This window comes from Anser anser, assembly GCF_964211835.1.
Source record: "Anser anser genome assembly, contig: HAP1_SCAFFOLD_561, whole genome shotgun sequence".
Lineage (NCBI taxonomy): Eukaryota > Metazoa > Chordata > Aves > Anseriformes > Anatidae > Anser > Anser anser.
In genome coordinates, this window is record NW_028153621.1 from 12,180 (window position 1) to 33,419 (window position 21,240).

The 21,240-nt window shown below is 67.7% G+C and overlaps 2 protein-coding genes across 2 annotated transcripts; one reads left to right on the forward strand and one right to left on the reverse strand.

The window, feature by feature from the left end:
* Positions 1 to 30: 30 nt before the first annotated feature.
* Positions 31 to 18,077, reverse strand: LOC310891793 (ephrin type-B receptor 4-like). The gene is made up of 16 exons (XM_083854019.1): positions 17,252 to 18,077; positions 16,024 to 16,094; positions 12,956 to 14,564; positions 12,042 to 12,197; positions 9,688 to 10,017; positions 8,661 to 8,791; positions 8,113 to 8,278; positions 7,583 to 7,682; positions 7,291 to 7,352; positions 6,891 to 7,004; positions 5,609 to 5,856; positions 4,799 to 5,014; positions 3,259 to 3,408; positions 1,662 to 1,855; positions 1,343 to 1,498; positions 31 to 935 (listed from the first exon to the last, which is right to left on the reverse strand). The coding sequence occupies exons 1-16, from the start codon at positions 17,301 to 17,303 to the stop codon at positions 824 to 826; spliced, it is 3,867 nt and encodes a 1,288-aa protein (XP_083710145.1). The 5' UTR covers positions 17,304 to 18,077; the 3' UTR covers positions 31 to 823.
* Positions 18,078 to 19,052: 975 nt separating this feature from the next.
* On the forward strand, positions 19,053 to 20,986 carry LOC310891792 (serrate RNA effector molecule homolog; the record flags this gene model as incomplete). The annotated part of the gene is made up of 3 exons (XM_083854018.1): positions 19,053 to 19,761; positions 20,620 to 20,742; positions 20,858 to 20,986. Coding segments are annotated over exons 2-3 (248 nt in total), but the record flags the coding sequence as incomplete, so codon positions are not given.
* Positions 20,987 to 21,240: the final 254 nt, after the last annotated feature.

A 21,240-nucleotide genomic window follows, 5' to 3' on the forward strand; every position in this document is an offset into this window, starting at 1 on the left:
CCCGCCCCCTCATTTGCATAGAGGCGCGGCTTTTGTTGGCCCCGGCTTCGGGCCATAATTTAATAAAATTGGTAAAAAAAAAAAACAAAAAAACAACAACAAAAAAACCGCGTGCGTGGGGCCCCGCCCTCCCCAGGCCACGCCTACCTGAGGCCACGCCCACTTAGCACCCTGGCTCCGCCCCCTTTTGGTCCACTGGGCGGGGTGAGGGGCGGGGCTGAGGGGCGTGACGTCATCGGGTAGCACCGTGGGGGGGGGGGGGTTATGACGTCACAGGGGGCAGCCCCGCGGCGATGAGGTCACGGCGGTCCCCAGGCAGCGCTGACGTCACAGGCAGCCCCGGTGACATCACGGTGACATCACGGGCGTGACGTCACGCCCACGGCGTCGCGGCGCGGTGACGTCACCGGTGACGTCACCAACCTGGAGTCTGGGAGTAACGAGTGATGACGTCATCAGCGCCGGTGACATCGCCGTGACATCACGGGGCAAAGGTGGTGATGTCATGGGGCGGCCATCTTGGGGTGGCCATCTTGGGGCAGCCATCTTGATGACGGCCATCTTGGGGCGGCCATCTTGGGGCAGCCATCTTGGGGCGGCCATCTTGATGACGGCCATCTTGGGGTGGCCATCTTGGGGCAGCCATCTTGGGGCGGCCATCTTGATGACGGCCATCTTGGGGTGGCCATCTTGGGGCAGCCATCTTGGGGCGGCCATCTTGGGGCGGCCATCTTGTTGGCAGCCATCTTGGCCACCCAAGCAGGGCCAAGCCCCCTGGTCCCGGCCCGTGGCGCCCCAGCGGCCATCTTGGTGTGGGCGGGGCTCAGAAGGGGGGTCCGGGGGGGGCCCCCTTGGGGGGGCTCTGCAGGCTCTGGGCGCTGGAGAGGATCCGCTGCTGGTGCCCAGCCAGTGTCACCCCCATGCGGAGCAGGTCCCTGGGGGGGGGGGGGGCACAGCTGGCACCGCTGCATCCCCGTGCCCTGATACCCTCTCCCATGTCCCCTCCAGGTCCCTAATGTCACCCTGTGTCACCCCATGTCCCCAGTGTCCTCCCATGTCCCCTCTGGGTCCCTAATGTCCCCTTGTCACCCTATGTCCCCATTTCTCCCCATATCCCCCGTGTCCCCCCATGTCCCCATGTCCCCATCTCCCCCCACGTCCTCATCTCCCCCCATGCCCCCCATGTCCGCATGTCCCCATCTCTCCCATGCCCCCCCATGTCCCCATGTTCCCATCTCCCCCCATTGCCCCCCCATGTCCCCATCTCGCCCCACGCCCCCACGTCTCCCTCAATGTCCCCATGCCCCCACGTCCCCCCGTTGCCCCCCCCCCCGCCCCGTACTCGCTGCGCAGCCGCGGCAGCAGCTCCAGGCTGGTGACGCCGGCGCTGCTGAAGGTCTCCTCGTAGCGGCCCAGCTGCAGCGTGCGCAGCCACTCGCCCACCGAGGCGAAGGGGGCGCCGGGGGGGCCCCGCTGCTCCAGCCGGGGGGGCGAGGACCTGCGGGACCCGGGCGTTAGGTGGGGAGGGGACGCAGGGGACGCCGTGTCCCCATCACGGGCACCCCGCGTCCGTAGTCCCCAGCTCCGGGACCCCACATTACGGGTGCCCCCCACCCAGGGGGACCCCGCACATGGATGGGGGGGGGTGATTTGGGGGGTACCCGGGCGCCTCGGCGGCGGTGACGCGCAGGGTGGCGGGGTGTCGGATGAGGCGGTCGAGGGCGCTGACGATGTCGGAGAAGCGGGGCCGGGCGTTGCGGTCGCGCTGCCAGCAGTCCAGCATCAGCTGGTGCAGCGCCGTGGGGCAGCGCGGGGGGGGCGGCAGGCGGTAGTCCTGCTCGATGGCGTTGATCACCTGCCGGGGGGGGGGACGGACGCGGCGTCAGGTCGGCCCCCGCCTCCAGGGGACGCGGGTGTCCGTCCGGGTGGTCCCCAGCCTGCTCCCGGGGACCTGGGTGTCCCCGTTCCTGGCCTCCTGGGGACCCAGGTGTCCCCTTCCCATCTTCTTTGGGACCCAGATGTCGCCCTTCCCATATTCTTGGGGACCTAGATGTCCCCATTCTTATATTTTTGGGCACCAAGGTGTCCCCCTTCCCATCTCCTTGGGGACCCAGGAGTCCCCCTTCTCGTATTCTTGGGGACCCAGATGTCCCCCTTCCCATATTCTTGGGGACCTAGATGTCCCCATTCTTACATTTTTGGGCACCAAGGTGTCCCCATTCCCATCCACCTGGGGACCAAGGTGTCCCCCTTCCAATCTCCTTGGAGACCCAGCTGTCCCCATTCCCATCTCCTTGGGGACCCAGATGTCCCCCTTCCCATCTTCTTGGGGACCCAGGTGTCCCCCTTCTCATATTTTTGGGCACCAAGGTGTCCCCATTCCCATCTCCTTGGGGACCCAGGTGTCCCCCTTCCCATATTCTTGGGGACCAAGGTGTCCCCCTTCCCATCTATCTTGGGACCCAGATGTCCCCATTCCCATCTCCTTGGGGACCCAGGTGTCCCCTTCCCATCTTCTTGGGGACCCAGGTGTCCCCCTTCTCATATTTTTGGGCACCAAGGTGTCCCCATTCCCATCTTCTTTAGGACCCAGGTGTCCCCGTTCTAATATTTTTTGGCACTGAGGTGTCCCCCTTCCCATCCTCCTGGGGACCCAGCTGTCCCCATTCCCATCTTCTTGGGGACCCAGATGTCCCCTTCCCATGTCCTTGGGGACCCAGGTGTCCCCCTTCTCATATTTTTGGGCACCAAGGTGTCCCCATTCCCATCTCCTTGGGGACCCAGGTGTCCCCCTTCCCATATTCTTGGGGACCAAGGTGTCCCCCTTCTCATATTCTTGGGGACCCAGGTGTCCCCTTCCCATCCTTCTGATGACCCAGGTGTCCCCATTCTAACATTCTTGGGGACCCAGGAGTCCCCTTCCCATCTCCTTGGGGACCCAGGTGTCCCCCTTCTCATATTTTTGGGCACCAAGGTGTCCCCATTCCCATCCACCCGGGGACCAAGGTGTCCCCCTTCCCATCTTCTTTGGGACCCAGATGTCCCCATTCCCATCTCCTTGGGGACCAAGATGTCCCCCTTCCCATCCTCCTGGGGACCCAGTTGCTCCCACTCCCACCATCCCACTGACCCAGCAGCCCCCGTTCCCGTGTTACTGGGGACCCAGTTGCCCCCGTTCCCGCCATCCCACCGACCCAGTTGCCCCCCCCCTTCCCACCACCCCGCCGTCCCCGTTGCCCCCGCCCCCCCGGCACTCACGTCCTGGTTGGACATGTCCCAGTAGGGCCGCTCCCCGAAGGACATCACCTCCCACATCACGATGCCGTAGCTCCAGGCGTCGCTGGCCGAGGTGAACTTGCGGAAGGCGATGGCCTCCGGCGCCGTCCAGCGGATCGGGATCTTCCCCCCCTGCGGCCCCACCGCGCTCAGCGGGGACCCGTGGCCATGGGGGGGGGGCACCCCGGTCCTCAGGGACCCCAACCCCAAAGGAAACCGGCAGCGGGGGGACCCAGGTGTCCAGGAGAACCCCAGCCTCTGATGGACCCCGATACCCAAAGGATCACGGGGGTCCAAGGGATCCAAACCCCGAGGGACCCCAAGTCATGAGGGACCCCAACACCTGAGGGTCCCCAACTCATGAGGGACCCCAATGCCTAAGGGACCCCAACCCTGAGGGTCCCCAGCTCCTGAGGGTCCCCAGCTCCTGAGGGTCCCCAACTCCTTAGGGACCCCAATGCTGAGGGACCCCAATTCCTGAGGGTCCCCAACATCTGAGGGACCCCAATGCCCAAGGGACCCCAACCCTGAGGTTCCCCAACATCTGAGGGTCCCCAATGCCTAAGGGACCCCAGCCCTGAGGTTCCCCAATTCCTGAGGGTCCCCAACACCTGAGGGTCCCCAACATCTGAAGGACCATAGCTCCTGAGGGACCCCAACCCTGAGGGATCCCAACCCTGAGGTTCCCCAACTCCTGAGGTTCCCCAACATCTGAGGGACCCCAACCCTGAGGGACCCCAACCCTGAGGTTCCCCAACATCTGACGGACCCCAGCCATGAGGTTCCCCAACTCCTTAGGGACCCCAACCCTGAGGGTCCCCAGCTCCTGAGGGTCCCCAACTCCTTAGGGACCCCAACGCTGAGGGACCCCAACTCCTGAGGGTCCCCAACATCTGAGGGACCCCAACCCTGAAAGACCCCAACCCTGAAGTTCCCCAACTCCTGAGGTTCCCCAACATCTGAGGGACCCCAACCCTGAGGGACCCCAACTCCTGAGGTTCCCCAACATCTGAGGGACCCCAACCCTGAGGGACCCCAACCCTGAGGTTCCCCAACTCCTGAGGTTCCCCAACATCTGAGGGACCCCAACCCTGAGGGACCCCAACTCCTGAGGTTCCCCAACATCTGAGGGACCCCAACCCTGAGGGACCCCAACCCTGAGGTTCCCCAACTCCTGAGGTTCCCCAACATCTGAGGGACCCCAACCCTGAGGGACCCCAACCCTGAGGGTCCCCAACATCTGACGGACCACAGCCCCGAGGTTCCCCAACTCCTTAGGGACCCCAACCCCCAGGCTCCCCGGCTCCTGAGGGACCCCAACCCTGAAGGACCCCACCCCCGACGCACCCCACCACCTGATCATCCCCCCCCCAACCAGACTCAGGCAACCCGGTGGAACCCAACCCCTGCCAGCACCCCGCTGCTCGACGCGCCCCCGTCCTGGAGCAGGGATCACCACCGAGCCCCCGACACCCACCCCGATCCCCGCACCCCCCCGGGACCCCCCCACGACCGGACTCACCAGGGAGCTGGTGTAGGTGGGGTCGGCCGAGCTCTCCTCCAGGGCGCGGGACAGCCCGAAGTCGGACACCTTGCACACCAGCTGCGCGTCCACCAGGATGTTGCGCGCCGCCAGGTCGCGGTGCACGAAGCCCGTCTCGGCCAGGTACCGCATCCCCGCCGCGATGCCCCGCAGCATCGCCACCAGCTGCAGCGGACCCAGCGTCCCCGCTCGGCCCTGGGGGGGTGAAGGGAGGGGGGGGGTGAGGGGAGGGGTGGGGACGCGGCCCGACATCACCCTGCGTCCCCACCGTGTCGCCACGTCCCCGAAGCCCGCCTTCGTGTCCCCGTGTCCCCAACATCCCTGCCATGTCCCTATATCCCCCCCAATGTCCCCTATAACCCCCCCATGTCCCCCTGTCCCTTATAACCCCCCAATGCCCCCATGTCCCCATATCCCCCCCAATGGCCCCATGTCCCCTATAACCCCCATGTCCCCACACCCCCATAACCCCCCAATGTCCCCAATATCCCCATATCCCCCCCAATGTCCTCATTCCCCCTATAACACCCCAATGTCCCCCCATCCCCATACCCCCCCCAATGTCCCCGTGTCCCCCACACCCCCATATCCCCCCCAATGTCCCCGTGTCCCCCACACCCCCATATCCCCCCCAATGTCCCCAATATCCCCATATCCCCCCCAATGTCCCTATGCCCCCGGTATCCCCATATCCCTTCCAACGCCCCCATGTCCCCTATAGACCCCAATGTCCCTACGTCCCCCCCACACCCTCGCATCCCCCCCCCAGTGCCCTCCAGGTCCCGGTACCCGCAGGAAGGCGTCGAGGGCGCCGTTCTCCATGTACTCGGTGAGGATCATGGCGGGGGCGCTGGCCGTCACCACCCCGCGCAGCCGCACCACGTTGGGGTGCGCGAACTGCCCCATGCGGGCGGCTTCGCCCAGGAAGTCCCGGCGCTGCCGCTCGCCCGCGCCCCCCTTCAGCGTCTTCACCGCCACCGGCGACTCCGGGCGCCCCGGCAGCGCCAGCCGGCCCCGGCACACCTCCCCGAACTCCCCTGGGGGAGGCACAGATGTGTTGGGGGGGGGACACGGTGACAGCACGGCTCCCCCGCGCCACCCTAAACCGCCCCGCAGGCTCAATGGGGCATCGTCGGGTGTCGTTGGGACATCTTGGGGACATCGTTGGGGACATCGTTGGGATGTTGTTGGGGATATCGTTGGGATGTCATTGGGACATCTTGGGGACATCGCTGGGTGTGGTTGGGATATTGTGGGACGTCTTGGGGACATCGTTGGGTGTCGTTGGGACGTCTTGGGGACATCATTGGGGACATCGTTGGGATGTTGTTGGGGATATCGTTGGGATGTCATTGGGACATCTTGGGGACATCGTTGGGTGTCGTTGGGATATTGTGGGACGTCTTGGGGACATTATTGGGACGTCATTGGGACATTGTTGGGACATCTTGGGGACATCGTTGGGCGTCGTTGGGGCGTTGTTGGGGACATTTTGGGGATGTCATTGAGCAGACAGGCTAGGATGTCAATGGTCAGTGGGGACATCCTTGGGGACGTCATTGGGACGTTGTTGGGATGTCTTGGGGACATCGTTGGGATGTCATTGGGGCATTGTTGGGACATCTTGGGGACATCGTTGAGGACACTTGGGATGTCGTTGGGGACATTGTTGGGATGTCTTGGGGACATCGCTGGGTGTCGTTGGGGCGTCATTGGGACATTATTGGGACATCTTGGGGACATCGTTGAGGACATCATTGGGATGTCGTTGGGACATCTTGAGGACATTTTGGGATGTCGTTGGGGACATCGTTGGGATGTCGTTTGGGACATTTTTGGGACGTCATTGAGCAGACAGACTGGGATGTCAACGGAGACATCATTGGGGACACTGTTGGGGACATCATTGGGACGTCATTGGGCAGATTGGGATGTCAGTGGGGACGTCACTGGGGACACGGGTGGGGGGACATCATCGGGGACATCTTGGGAGACATCGACGGGGACTTGGCTGGGGTCACCCTGGGGACAGGGGCGGTTTGGGAGGGAGTCGCGGCGGCGTCATTGTCACCTGCCCCGATGACCTCCTCGATCTTGACGCAGGCGACGTCGATCTCCTGGGCGAAGTCCCGCACGGCCGCCCCGGGGTCCTCGTAGGTGAGGGGGTCGATGTACAGCTTCCTGCCTGCGTGGCACCGTCGTCATCATCGTCATTGTCATCGTCACCCCACCGCTACGGGGCCGTGGGGACACCGCCACCCTCACCGTGGGGACGTGGGGACAGCAGTGCTGTTTTGGGGACCTGGGGCCACGTGAGAACTTGGGGGCACTGGGGATGGGGACACAGGGACGGGGGGGTGAATGGGGGGGACACAGGGTGACGGGGGGGGTGGCAGTACGAGGGGACACGGGGTGACGGGGGGGTGGCAGTACGAGGGGACACGGGGTGACGGGGGGTGACCACCACTCACCGTGCCCCACGGGGAGGTGGCCGTGCCGATCCGCGTCCTCCCTGTCCCGGTGGCTGTGGCGCCTGCAGCAGCCGGGGGGGGGGGCACACACATGAGACCCCCCCAAACCACCCCAGGCCCCCCCAGATGCCCCCAGCCCCCCTCGATCCCCCCGCCCAGGTCCCCTCAGGATGCCCCAAACCCCATCCACGCCCTCCAAGGACCCCCCAGAGCCCCGCAGTGACCCCCCCCAGGACCCCCCAGGACCCCCCCCCAAGAGCTCTAACCCCCCCCCAGGACCCCCCCAGCTCACCTGAGGCACAGCAGGGTCCCCGCAAGCAGCGCCAGCACCAGGAGCCCCCCCAGGGCTGCAGCCCCCGCGATGAGTCCCCCGTGCTCCCCCCGGCCCCCCTCTGTTGGCAGACGTCAGTGCCACCGGGGGGGGTGGGGGAGTGCAGGGGGGGCAAAGTGTGGGGGGGGGCGGGGGGGGGTCATCAAGGAAGTCCCAGAGGGGTAATAAAAGGTCTAGGGGGGGGGTCTTAAGGCACCCCAGAGAGGTGATGGGGGGGATCCTGGGGGTGCCAAGAGGATTTGGGGGGGGGGGGCAGGGTGTCCTGGGGGGGTCGGGGGGCTCGGGGGGGCTGGGGGGGTCCCAGAGCGGTGACGGGAGGGTCGGGGGGGGGCATCCAGGGGGTTCTGGAGGTCAAGGGGGTCCCAATGGGAGCCTGGGGAGGAGGGGCGGGGGTCCCAGGAGGTTCCGGGGGGTTCTGGGGGGAGGGTTCCGGGGGTGGGGGGGTCAGAGGGGTCCAAGGGGGGGTTGGGGGGGGTCGGGGGGGGTCTCACCAGCGCCCTGGGTGGTGACGGCGGTCTCGGGGCCGAAGTCCCCGTAGCCGGCCTCGGAGCGGGCGCGCACCTGCACCCCGTAGAGCGCCCCCCGGCGCAGCCCCCCCAGCTCCGCCCGCGGCGCCGGCACCTTCAGGAACATGGGGGGGCCCTCGCCCCCCCCCACCTGCGGGGGTCGGACCCCCCCAAGCCCCGTCACTCCTCCGTGTGCCCCGGGACCCCCCAAAGAGCTCCCCGTGACCTCCACCCGAGACCCCCCAGGACCACCCCGGTGCCCCCCCCCCCAGGATCCCCCAAATGACCTCTTGGGACCCCCCCCGAGACCCCCGGGACCCCCCGGTGCCCCCCAGGATCCCCCCAAATTCTCTCTTAGGACCCCTCCAAGACCCCCAGTGCCCCCAGGACCCCTCAGATCCCCTCCACGACCCCCCCAGAACCCCCCAGGGACCCTCCAGTGTCCCTTGGGACCCCTCCAAGACCCTCCCCCCAGTGACTCCAGGACCCACCCCACCCCAAAACCCCCCCAGACGCCCCCCCACCCCCCTCACCTTCTCGTAGTATTTGACCTCGTAGTCGAGCACGTGCCCCCCCGGGGGGGCTGGCGGGGGGGTCGGCCACGACAGCGTCACCCCCGTGGGGGACCCCCCGATCCGGACCACGTCGTACACCGGCAGTGGCACTGGGGGGGGACGGGGGGGGGTTATGGGGGGGCCCCAGAGAGGGGTGTGGGGTCATGGGGGGGGGCATTGGGGGCATGGAGGGGGGGGATCAAGGCAGGTTTCAGGGGCTCAGGGGAACTGGGGGGGTCCCGGGGTGTATTTAGGGGTTCATGCGTGGGTCCCAGGGTGGGCTTCGGGGTCCCAGAGGGTGGGTATTGGGGTCCTGGGGTGGGTTATGGGGTTATGGGGGGGGGCGTCTCAGGGCAGGTCGAGGGGTCTCAGGGTGTTCGGGGGGGGTCTCGGGGTGGCTTTGGGGTCCCGAGGGGTCTTAGGGTGTGTTTGGGGGTCTCAGGGCAGGTTTGGGGGTCACAAGGCAGGTTTTGGGGTAAGAGGGCGGATTTGGGGGGTTTCAGGGCAGGTTTTGGGGTAAGACAGAAGGTTTTGGGGTAAGAGGGAAGGTTTCGGGGGTTTCAGGGCAGGTTTTGGGGCAAGACGGAAAGTTTTGGGGTAAGAGGGCAGGTTTGGGGATCACAGGGCAGGTTTGGGGGATTTCAGGGAAGGTTTTGGGGTAAGAGGGAAGGTTTTGGGGTTGCAGGGCACATTTGGGGGGATCATAGGGCAGATTTTGGGGGTCACAGGCCAGATTTTGGGGGTCACAGGCCAGATTTTGGGGGTCACAGGCCAGATTTTGGGGATCACAGGGCAGGTTTGGGGTTCACAGGGGAGGTTCTGAAGCCACACAAAAATTTTTGGGGGCCACAGGGCAGCTTTGGGGAAGGGGGGGGGCGGGCGCAGACCAGACCCTCTTTGAGAACCCCACAGAGGCTCGGGGTCAGGCTGGGGGGGGGGGGGTCCCGGGATGATACTGGTGGCTGGGGGGTGGGGGTCCCACATCCCACCCCCCCCAGCCCCTCACCATCCTTGGTGGTGGTGACGTTGACCTCCTCGCCGCGGGGCGCGTGGGGGCTGAGGTGGGAGACGCCGTTGCGGGCGGTGACGGTGAAGGTGTAGGTGACGTAGGGCCGGAGGCCCCGCACGGTGACGCCGCGGCCCCGCAGCCCCGAGGTCCCGGGGGCGAAGGCGAGGTGGGCGCAGGGCCCGCAGGGCGCCCGCTCGGGGCAGGCGCGGCACCCCACGGCGTAGGAGACGTCGGCGCGGCCGCCCCCGTCCCGCGGCTCGCTCCACTCCAGCCGCACCGAGGAAGCGTTCAGCCGCGCCACGATGCTGCGGGGGGCCGAGGGCGGCGCTGGGGGGGCGAGGGGGGAGAGGGGAGGTGGGTGGGGGGCACCCCCATTGGGGCGCCCGGACGGCGGGGTGAGGGTGTGGGGGGCATGGGGTCTGGAGACCCAAAAACTTGGGGTTTGGGGACCCAAAATCTTGGGGTCTAGGGACCAAAAAGCCTGGGGTTTGGGGATCCAAAATCCTGGGATTTGGGGACCTAAATGTCTGGGGTCTGGGACCCAAAATCCTGGGGTTTGGGGACCCAAAATCTTGGGGTCTGGGACCCAAAAGCCTGGGGTTTGGGGACCCAAAATCTTGGGGGTCTGGTACCCAAAATCCTGAGGTTTGGTACCCAAAATCCTGGGGTTTGGGGACCCAAAGTTCTGGAGGTTTGGGCACCCGAATGCCTGGGGTTTGGGGACCCAAAATCTTTGGGATCTGGGACCCAAAAGCCTGGGGTCTGGGACCCAAAAGCCTGGGGTTTGGGGATCCAAAATCCTGGGGTTTGGGCACCCAAAGTTCTGGAGGTTTGGGCACCCAAATGCCTGGGGTTTGGGGACCCAAAATCTTTGAGATCTGGGACCCAAAATCCTGGGGTTTGGGGACCAAAAATCTTGGAATCTGGGACCCAAAATCCTGGGGTTTGGGGATCCAAAATCCTGGGGTTTGGACACCCAAAGTTCTGGAGGTTTGGGCACCCAAATGCCTGGGGTTTGGGGACCCAAAATCTTTGGGATCTGGGACCCAAAAGCCTGGGGTTTGGGGATCCAAAATCCTGGGGTCTGGTACCCAAAAACCTGGGGTTTGGGGACCAAAAATCTTTGGGATCTGGGACCCAAAATCCTGGGTTTTGGGGACCCAAAATCTTGGGAGCTGGGACCCAAAATCCTGGGGTTTGGGGACCAAAAATCTTGGAATCTGGGACCCAAAATCCTGGGGTTTGGGGATCCAAAATCCTGGGGTTTGGGCACCCAAAGTTCTGGAGGTTTGGGCACCCAAATGCCTGGGGTTTGGGGACCCAAAATCTTTGGGATCTGGGACCCAAAATCCTGGGGTTTGGGGACCCAAAATCCTGGGGTTTGGGGACCCAAAATCTTTGGGATCTGGGACCCAAAATCCTGGGGTTTGGGGACCCAAAATCCTGGGGTTTGGGGACCCAAAAGCCTGGGGTTTAGGGACCAAAAATCCTGGGGTCTGGTACCCAAAAGCCTGGGGTTTGGGCACCCAAAATCTTGGGGTCTTGGACCCAAAATCCTGGGTATTGGGGACCCAAAGTTCTGGGAGTTTGAGCACCCAAATGCCTGGGTTTTGGGGACCCAAAATCTTTGGGATCTGGGATCCAAAATCCTGGGGTTTGGGGATCCAAAATCCTGGGGTTTGGGGATCCAAAATCCTGTGTTTGGGACCCAAAATCCTGAGGTTTGGTACCCAAAATCCTGGGGTTTGGGCACCCAAAGTTCTGGGGGTTTGGGCACCCAAATGCCTGGGGTTTGGGGACCTAGAATCCTGGGGTCTGGGACCCAAAAACCTGGGGTTTGGGGACCAAAAATCTTGGGGTCTGGGGACCGAAAAGCCTGGGTTTTGGGGACCCAAAATCTTGGGGTCTGGTACCCAAAAACCTGGGGTTTGGGGACCCAAAATCTTGGGGATCTGGGACCCAAAATCCTGGGATTTGGGGACCTAAATGTCTGGGGTCTGGTACCCAAAATCCTGGGGTTTGGGCACCCAAAGTTCTGGGGGTTTGGGTACCCAAATATCTGGGTTTTGGGGACCCAAAATCTTGGGATCTGGGACCCAAAATCCTGGGGTTAGGGGACCCAAATATTTGGGATCTGGCACCCAAATTCCTTGGGTCTGAGCACCAAAACTCCTGGGGTTTGGACACCCAAATACCTGGGGCCTGAGCACCCAAATTATCGGGGTTCTGGCCCCCAAACTTGAGCACCCAATACCTGGGACCCAGGCACCCCACCCTCCCCAACCCCAGCACCCAGCGGGTGGGCTCCCACCCCCCCACCCCCCCCCACGACCCCCCCGCCCGCAGCTCACCGGTGCAGCGCTGCTCAGGACCCTCGCCGGGGGCTCGGTAGTAGCCGCTGCGGCAGCCGCAGGCGGCGGCGCCGGGCTCGGGCGCGTGGCTGTTGTGGGGACAGGGCTCGCAGCGCTCGCCCCCCGCCGCCGCCTTGAAGGTTTCGGGGGCGCAGGCTGTTGTGGGGAGGGGGGGGACAATGGGGAATGGGGAGCGGGGTCACCCAGGGACACCGGGCTGCGCGTGCTTCCCCTGCAGACCCTGGCCCCATAGCAAGGGTACCCCCCAGCTCCTGCCCCCTTGCACCACCCCATTGTGCCCCCATTCTTTGCCCCATTGCATCCCCATTCTCTGCCCCATTGTGCCCCCATTCTTCATCCCGTTGCACCTCCCCCCCCGTTCTCTGCCCCATTACACCCATCCCCTGCCCCACTGAAACCCCATTGCACCCCCACTCTCTGCCCCTTTGTATCCATCCCCTACCCAATTGCACCCCCATCCCCTACCCCATTTCACCCTCATCCTCTGCCCCATTGCACCCCCATTCTCTGCCCCATTGAACCCATCCCCTGCCCCACTGAACCCCCATTCTTTGCCCCATTGCACCATCCCCTGCCCTATTACACCCCCATTGTATCCATCCCCTGCCCCATTGCACCCCCATCCCCTGCTCCATTGCAACCCCATTGCATCCCCATTCTTTGCCCCATCGAACCCCCATTCTCTGCCCCATTGAACCCATCCCCTGCCCCATCGCACCCCCATTCTTTGCCCCATTGAACCCCCATTCTCTGCCCCACTGCACCCATCCCCTGCCCCATTGCGCCCCCACCCTCTGCCCCTTCACACCCCCACTGCACCCTTCCCCTACCCCATTGCCCTCCCTGTCCCCCCCCTCAACCCCATCACCCCCCCTCGCCCCCCCCCAGCTCACCGCGGCACCCTGCTCCGTCGGGCTCCCTCCCCGGGGCGCAGACGCAGCCCTGGGCGGGGGGCTCGGCCCAGCGCCCGTCCTCGCGGCAATACATGGCGGGCGCCCCGGGACCGGCGGGCACGGCCCCGTCCACGCAGCTCCCGGCCACCGCCGCCACCAGCTCGCGGGGCACGGTGGCGGGGAAGTGCGCGAGGCGGGCGGTGACGGCGGGGCACCGCTGGAAGTACAGCCGGACCGACAGCAGCGCCATGCAGGCCCCCAAATCCTGGAAGGCCAAGTAGAAGCCGGCCCGCGCCAGCGGCCCCAAGCGCAGCGTCTTGCGGTTCACCCGCCCCGCCGGGCGCCCGCTGCCCGCCGCCGGCCTCGAGAGGTGCTCGGCCGCCACCGTGTCCACCTTCACGTAGGGGTTCTCCATCCAGGGCGGCGCCAGCGCCGTGGCCGTGTCGGCGTCCGACTCGTGGTAGAAGACGTTGAAGGTCTCCTTGCAGGGCCGGGCGGCCGACGGGGGGCTGCGGCGGGGGCGGCGGGGGGCACCGGCGGCGCTGCTGCCATTGCCGGGGGCGCCGGGAGCATCCTGGAGGCCGGGGCAGTTGCCAGGGACGCGGTTGCTAGGGGCGTTGCTAGGGGCGCTGCTAGGGGCGTTGCTAGGGGCGCCGCAGCCACCTGCTCCATCGCTAGGGCAGTTGCTAGGGGCGTTGCCAGGGACGCGGTTGCTAGGGGCGCTGCTAGGGGCGTTGCTAGGGGCGTTGCTAGGGGCGTTGCTAGGGGCGCCGCAGCCACCTGCTCCATCGCTAGGGCAGTTGCTAGGGGCGTTGCCAGGGACGCGGTTGCTAGGGGCGTTGCTACGGACGCTGCGGTTGCCAGGACCGTCGCCGGGGCGGTTGCTATGGAAGCCGGGGCGGTTGCCAGGGCCGTTGCTAAGGGCGCTGGGGCCGTTGCCAGGGGCAGCAGGGCCGCCGGGGCCGTTGCTATGGGCACCGGGGTCGTTGCTAAGGACGCTGGGGCCGTTGCTATGGCCTCTGGGGCTGTTGCTATGGGCGCCAGGGATGCTGCCAAGGATGCCCGGGCCGTTGCCAGGGGCAACGGGGCCAGCGCCAAGGATGCTGGGGCTGTTGCTAAGGGCGCTGGGGCCGTTGCCAAGGGCAGCAGGGCCGCCGGGGCCGTTGCTATGGGCACCGGGGCCGTTGCTATGGGCACCAGGGATGCTGCCAAGGATGCCAGGGCCGTTGCTATGGGCACCAGGGCCGTTGCTATGGGCAACAGGGCCAGCGCCAAGGATGCTGGGGCTGTTGCCAAGGGCAGCAGGGCCACCGGGGCCATTGCTACGGCCCCTGGGGCTGTTGCTACGGCCTCTGGGGCCGTTGCCACGGGCAGCGGGGCCGGTGCGGAGGCCGGCGGGGCGGGCGGGGGTCCCGCGGGGGGGCAGGCTGTCGCACTCCACCACGGTGTAGCGCAGCTCAGCGTAGACGTGGGTGGCCCCCCGGCGCGGCACCCAGGTGGAGCGCAGCCAGCTGTTCTGGGGGGGGCCGGGGGGGCGCAGCCCCGAGCACACCTCGAAGGTGCGGACGGCCGTCTGGCGCTCCTCGTCCAGCCCGCTGAGCTCCTCCCACTGCGGGGGGGGGGGGAAGAAAGGGGGGGGTCACCGGGGGGGTGGGGGGATGGGGGGAGATGGGGGGATGTGGGGGGACATGGGAGGGGACACGGGGATGTGGGGGGGTATGGGGTTATGGGGGGAGATAGGGGGTGGGGGGATATTTGGGGGTTATGGGGGGAGATGGGGGGACACGGGGATGGGGGGGTATGGGGTTAAGGGGGGGTAAGGGGTTATGGGGGGAGATGGGGGGAGATGAAGATGGGGGGTTATGGGGGGACATGGGGGGGGTGGGGATGTGGGGGGGACTTTGGGATATGGGGAGGACGTGGGGGGGTGAGGGGACGTGGGAACATGGGGGGGACTTGGGGGGATGAGGGGGGACACGGGGGAATATGGGGCATATAGGGAGGACATGGGGACACGGGGGGACAAAGGGGGGACAAGGGGGGGACAAAGGGGGGCTCGGGGGAGTCGTGGGAGGGAAATGGGGACATGGGGAGGGATAAGGGGACGTGGGGACAATGGGGGGGCAGTGGGGACACGGGGGGACACGGGGATGGGGGGGTTATAGGAGGGATATGGGAACGTGGTGGGGGACGTAGGGACAGGGGGACGTGGGGGGGATTTGGGGATTCGGGGTACGGCAGCGGGGGACACGGGGGGGGGCACGGGGATGAGGGGGGGGGGGAGTGTCAAGGCCCGGGGGGGCGGGGGGGGGTCACGGGGCCGGGGCCGCCCGGAGGAGGGCAAATGGCCGGGGTGGGGCCGGGTGGGGACAGGATGCGGGACGGTGCCAGGGGACAGGGCGTGGGGACGGGACAGGACGCGGGGACGGGGCTGCGGGGAAGGGAAGGGGGAGGGCGGCTGGCCCGCCGTGCCAGGGGGCCCGGGTCCCCGTGTCCCCATGTCCCCACATCCCCACGTCCCCATATCCCCCTGTCCCCATGTCCCCACGACCCCCTGTCCCCGTGTCCCCCTGTCCCCAAGTCCCCCTGTCCCCATATCCCCCTGTCACCATGTCCCTATGTCCCCCTGTCCCCGTGTCCCCATGTCCCCAATGTCTCCCTGTCCCCATGTCCCCACGTCCCCACGTCCCCATATCCCCCTGTCCCCATATCCCCACGTCCCCATGTCCCCATATCCCCCTGTCCCCATATCCCCCTGTCCCCATGTCCCCATATCCCCCTGTCCCCGTGTCCCCCTGTCCCCATGTCCCCATAACCCCACGTCCCCACGTCCCCCTGTCCCCATATCCCCATGTCCCCATGTCCCCGTGTCCCCACGTCCCCCTGTCCCCATGTCCCCACATCCCCATATCCCCCATCCCCATGTCCCCCTTTCCCCATATCCCCATGTCCCCATGTCCCCATGTCCCCACATCCCCCTGTCCCCGTGTCCCCATGTCCCCATGTCCTCATATCCCCGTCCCCACGTCCCCGTGTCCCCCCCCGGTGTCCCCCCCCCCGCGTCCCACCTGCCCCTCCCCCGGCGGGTACACCGTCCACTTGAGGTCCGTGGTCTCCAGCCGCGTGTTCAGCAGCGTCTCTGCGGGGCGAGGGGACACCGGGCGCCCACGTCACCCCCCGGGGGACCCCCCCCCGCCGTCCCCGTCCCCATCCCGAGGGGACCCAGGGGACCCGACGTCCCGGGCCCCAGGGACCTGATGTCCCTGTCCCCAAGGGTCCTGATGTCCCCATCCCAAACCCAAGGGGACCCAGGGACCCGATGTCCCCATCCCTGGGGGTCCGGGGGGTCCCCGACCCCTGTCCCCATCCCCATGGGACCCAGGGGACCCGGTGTCCCCATCCCTGAGGGTCCAGGTGTCCCCGTCCCAATCCCAAGGGGACCCAGGGGACCCCGTATCCCTGTCCCCAGGGACCCGATGTCCCCGTCCCCATAGGACACCGGGGTCTGGGTGTCCCCAACCCTTGTCCCCATCCCAATGGGACCCCGGGGACCTGATGTCCCCGTCCCCAGGACCCCAATGTCCCCATCCCTGGGGGTCCGGGGGTCCCCAACCCCTGTCCCCAACCCAATGGGACCCAGGGGACCCAATGTCCCTGTCCCTGGGGGTCCAGGTGTCCCCATCCCCATGGGACACCGGGGTCTGGGTGTCCCCGACCCCTGTCCCCATCCCCAGGGGACCCCCAGGGGACCCGATGTCCCCGTCCCCAGGGTCCCGACGTCCCCATCCCAATCCCAATGGGACCCCGGGGACCCCGTATCCCCATCCCAAGGGACCCGATGTCCCCATCCCTGGGGGTCCGGGGGTCCCCAACCCCTCTCCCCATCCCCAGGGGACCCAACGTCCCTGTCCCTGGGGGTCTGGGTGTCCCCAACCCCTGTCCCCATCCCCGTGGGACCCCAGGGGACCCTATATCCCCATTCCCAGGGACCCGATGTCCCCGTCCCCATGGGACACCGGGGTCTGGGTGTCCCCAAACCCCGTCCCCATCCCCAGGGACCCCAGGGGACCTGACGTCCCCATCCCCAGGGACCCGATGTCCCCGTCCCCATCCCCAGGGGACCCCCAGGGGACCCGACGTCCCCGTCCCCAGAGTCCCGATGTCCCCGTCCCCATCCCAAAGGGACCCCAAGGGCCCCGATGTCCCCATCCCTGGGGGTCCGGGGGTCCCCAACCCCTGTCCCCACCCCCGTGGGACCCCCAGGTCCCCCCCGATGTCCCCGTCCCCGTCACTCACCCTCCTCGGCGAGCCCCAGCGGGACCCACAGGCAGAGCAGCCACAGCCCCATAGCGCCCTGGGGGGGGGGGGGGGGGACACGGGGGGGGGTCCCCCACGGCGAGGGGACACGGGGAGGGGACACCGAGCGCCCCAGTCCCCTCCCAGGGTCCCCGCCCCCCACCCAGGAGGGGTGGGGGTGGGGGGTGGGGGGACAGGGGGGGTTTTGGGGTGAGTTTGGGCGAATTCGGGGCCAAATTAGGGAACGGGGAGGGGAGGGGGCGGGGGAGGGCTGGCAGCGTCCGTCTGTCCGGGTTGGGTTGTCGGGCTGTCTGCGGGGGGGGGTCGCGCGTGTCCGTGGGTCTGTCCGTCACGCGTGTCCGTCCGCCCCGCGTGTCCGTGGGTCCCTGTGGTCACGCGTGTCCGTCCATCGCGCGTGTCCGTGGGTCCGTCCGTCCGTCCGTCCGTCACGCGTGTCCCCGCGGCCGTCCCATGTGTCCGCGCGGCCACGCGTGTCCGTCTGTCCGTCCCGTGTCTGGCCGCGTCCGTCCGTCCGTCCGCGCCCGCCACACGCCTGCGTCCGTGCGTCCCGCCCGTGTCCACACGCGTGTGTCCGTGTGTCCACCCCCCCCCCCGTGTCCGTCCGTCCGTGGCCGTCTGTCCCGGCCGTGGCCGTGTGTCCGTGGCCGTCTCTCCGTGGCCGTCCGTCCGTCCGTCCCCCCCGGCAGGGTGGGGGCCCCGCGGTGACCAGGGGGGGACGGACGGGGACGGGAGGGGACGCGTCCGGCCCCCCCCCGGCCCCGGCCCCCCCGGCAGGAAACGCCTTTGTTGCTGCTTCCCCGGGTCGGGCAGGGGCAGGATGTGGGGCCGCGACCCGGGGGGGGACGGGGGGGGACTGGGATGGACTGGGATGGACTGGGAGGGGAGTGGGGGGGAGGGGAGGGGGCTGCGGGGGGGAATGGGGGGGCTGGGGGGCTGGGGGGGATTGGAGAGGGGCTGGGGGGGATTGGACGGGGATTGGGGGGGGGACTGGGATGGACTGGGAGCACTGGGACAGACTGGGGGAGGCTCTGGGACCGTTTGAGGGGAACTGGAATGGATTAGGGGGAGCTGGGGGGGACTGGGGGGGATTGGGGGGGACTGGAGGGATTGGAAGGGGGACTGGGGGGGGATTGGGGGTGGACTGGGGGCACTGGGACAGACTGGGGGGGGGCTCTGGGACCGTTTGAGGGGAACTGGAATGGATTAGGGGGAACTGGGGGGGACTGGGGGGGATTGGGATGGACTGGGAGGGGACTGGGGGGGAGCTGTGGGGGGCTGGGGGGGAATGGGGGGGATTGGGATGGACTGAGGGGAGATTGGGGTGGACTGGGATGGACTGGGAGCACTGGGACAGACTGGGGGAGGCTCTGGGACCATTTGAGGGGAACTGGAATGGATTAGGGGGAGCTGGGGGGGACTGGGACAGACTGGGGGGAGAACTGGGGGGGGGTCCGTGATGGGCTGGGGGGGCAACAGGGGGGACTGGGATGGACTAAGGGGACTGGAACATACTGGGGAGCTCTGGGGAGGACTGAGGGGGGCACTGGGACGTACCGGAGGGGTTCTGGGAGGGGACTGGGATAAACTGGGGGCGCTGGGATGTACTGGGAGGGGTCTGGCAGGGGACTGGGACAAACTGGGGGCACTGGGACATACTGGGAGGGCTCTGTGGGGAACGGGGGGGCAGTGAGATGTACTGGGGGGGTCTGGGAGGGCACTGGGACAAATTGGGAGGGGACTGGGACATACTGAAGTGTACTGGGAGGCCCAGTGGGGAGGCACTGGGCCATACTGAGGGGCACTGGGCCATACTGGGGGAAACTGGGAACACTGGGGGGGGGCTCGGTGCCCGCCTGGCTCCTTCTACGCATGCGCAGAGCGGCGGCTCCTCGGCACGCAAAATGGCGCCGGGGGAAACAATGGCGGCTCCCAGCGCGGCTTCACGAGCGGGCAGTGCGCATGCGCAGGGAGGGGGCGAGACAAAATGGCCGCCCGCCCCCGTCACGTGCCGCCAAGGAGATGGCGGCGCCCACGCGCACCTCAGGACGGGGCGGGGCCTGGAGGGGAGCGCGCGCGGCGGGGCGGCCAATGAGGGGCGGCGGAGGCTCTGCTGCGTGACGTCACGAGGCGAGCGGCTCCGACGGCGCATGCGCAGCCCCCTCCGTGCGCATGCGCCCTGGGGCGCCGCCATGTTCGGGGCCGACCGCTGCCGGGACCGGGCACCGGGAGCCCGGGCGGGGCGGGGGCCGCCGTTACCGTAGGGCTCGGCGCCTCCCCGGCCTCACGCCCCCCCCCCGGGGCCTTCCTAGGGAGCCCCCCGAGGAACCATAGAGGAGCCGCGGGGTCCTCCCGCGTTGCCAGAGCGGCCGCGGGCGTAGCGGCCTCGCCGCCCTTTCCCTCCCGCCCTGACGTCACTTCCGGCTGGCGCGGGCCGGAAGTGAGCGGGCGGCGGCGCGCGGAGCGGAGCGCCGCCGGGAGCGCGCCGGGAGGTGCGGGGGGGGGCGCGGGGGCTCACGGGATACCGGGGGGGGGGTCGGGGGGTACAGGGGGGGGCTCGGGGAGGGGCCCGGGGGGGGCTTATGGGATATTGGGGGTCGGGGGGGGGGCTGGGGGGGCCACGGGGGGGCTCACGGGACACCGGGGGGCTGGGGGGGGGGCTCACGGGTTACTGGGGGGGCTCGGGGGGCTGTGGGGGGGGGGGCTCATGGGATACCGGGGGGCTTGGGGGGGGGCTCATGGGATACTGGGGGGGGTCGGGGAGGGGCTGGGGGGCTTACGGGTTAACGGGGGGCTGGGGGGGCTACGGGGGGCTCACGGGACACTGGGGGGGTCGGGGGGGGGGTCTCATGGGATACCGGGGGGCTGGGGGGGGGCTCATGGGATACTGGGGGGGCTCGGGGGGCTGTGGGGGGGGGGCTCATGGGATACTGGGGGGCTTGGGGGGGCTGGGGGGGGCTCATGGGATACTGGGGGGGGGTCGGGGAGGGGCTGGGGGGGCCACGGGGGGGGCTCACGGGACACTGGGGGGGTCGGGGGGGGGGGCTCACGGGACAGCGGGGGGGCTCCCGGTATATTGGGATGGGGGGGGGGTAGGGGGTTGTGAGGCATGATGGGATACTGGGGGTCTTGGGGGGGGGCAGTGGGGGGGTTGATGGGACTTTGGGGGGGGGGGAGCTCTTGGTTGGGGGGGGCATCCCGATGCCCTACGGGACCCTGGGGGGGGCTCCGTGGAGGCAGCTTGGGGGGGCTCAGAGGGCCTGGGGGGGGCTCAGAGACTTGGGGGGGGGGTCACAGGGGTATGATGGGTTCATGGGGGGGGGTCTCTGACCCGGTGCCCCCCCCAGCAGCGCCATGGGCGACAGCGACGACGAGTACGACCGGCGGCGCCGCGACAAGTTCCGCCGCGAGCGCAGCGACTACGACCGCTCCCGCGAGCGCGACGACCGCCGCCGCGACGACTGGAGCGACCGGTGGGGCCGGGGGGGGGGGCCGAATTTAACCTGGGGGGGGGGGCGTTGGGACCCTTTGGCAAAGGGTCCCAACGCCCCCCCCCCCCGTTGTCCCCCCCCCCCCCCCCCCGTACAGGGATTGGGACCGCGGGCGGGAGCGCCGGAGCCGCGGCGAGTACCGGGACTACGACCGCACGCGCCGCGAGCGCTTCTCGCCCCCCCGCCACGAGCTGAGCCCCCCCCAGAAACGGCTGCGTCGCGACTGGTGAGCCCCCCAAATTCCCCTGACCCCCCCCCCACCTCCCCAGCCCCCTAAAATCCCGTTTTTTTCCCCATTTATTTTACATTCTCCCCCTTTTCCTAACTCCCCCCCCCAAAATCCCGTTTTTTCCCCCCAATTTTTCCCCATTTTTTCTTACGCTCCCCCTTTTTCTAACCCCCCCCGCAGCCCCCTAAAATCCCCTTTTTTTCCCCATTTTTTCTTATACCCCCCCTGCTTTTCCTAACCACCCCCGCAGC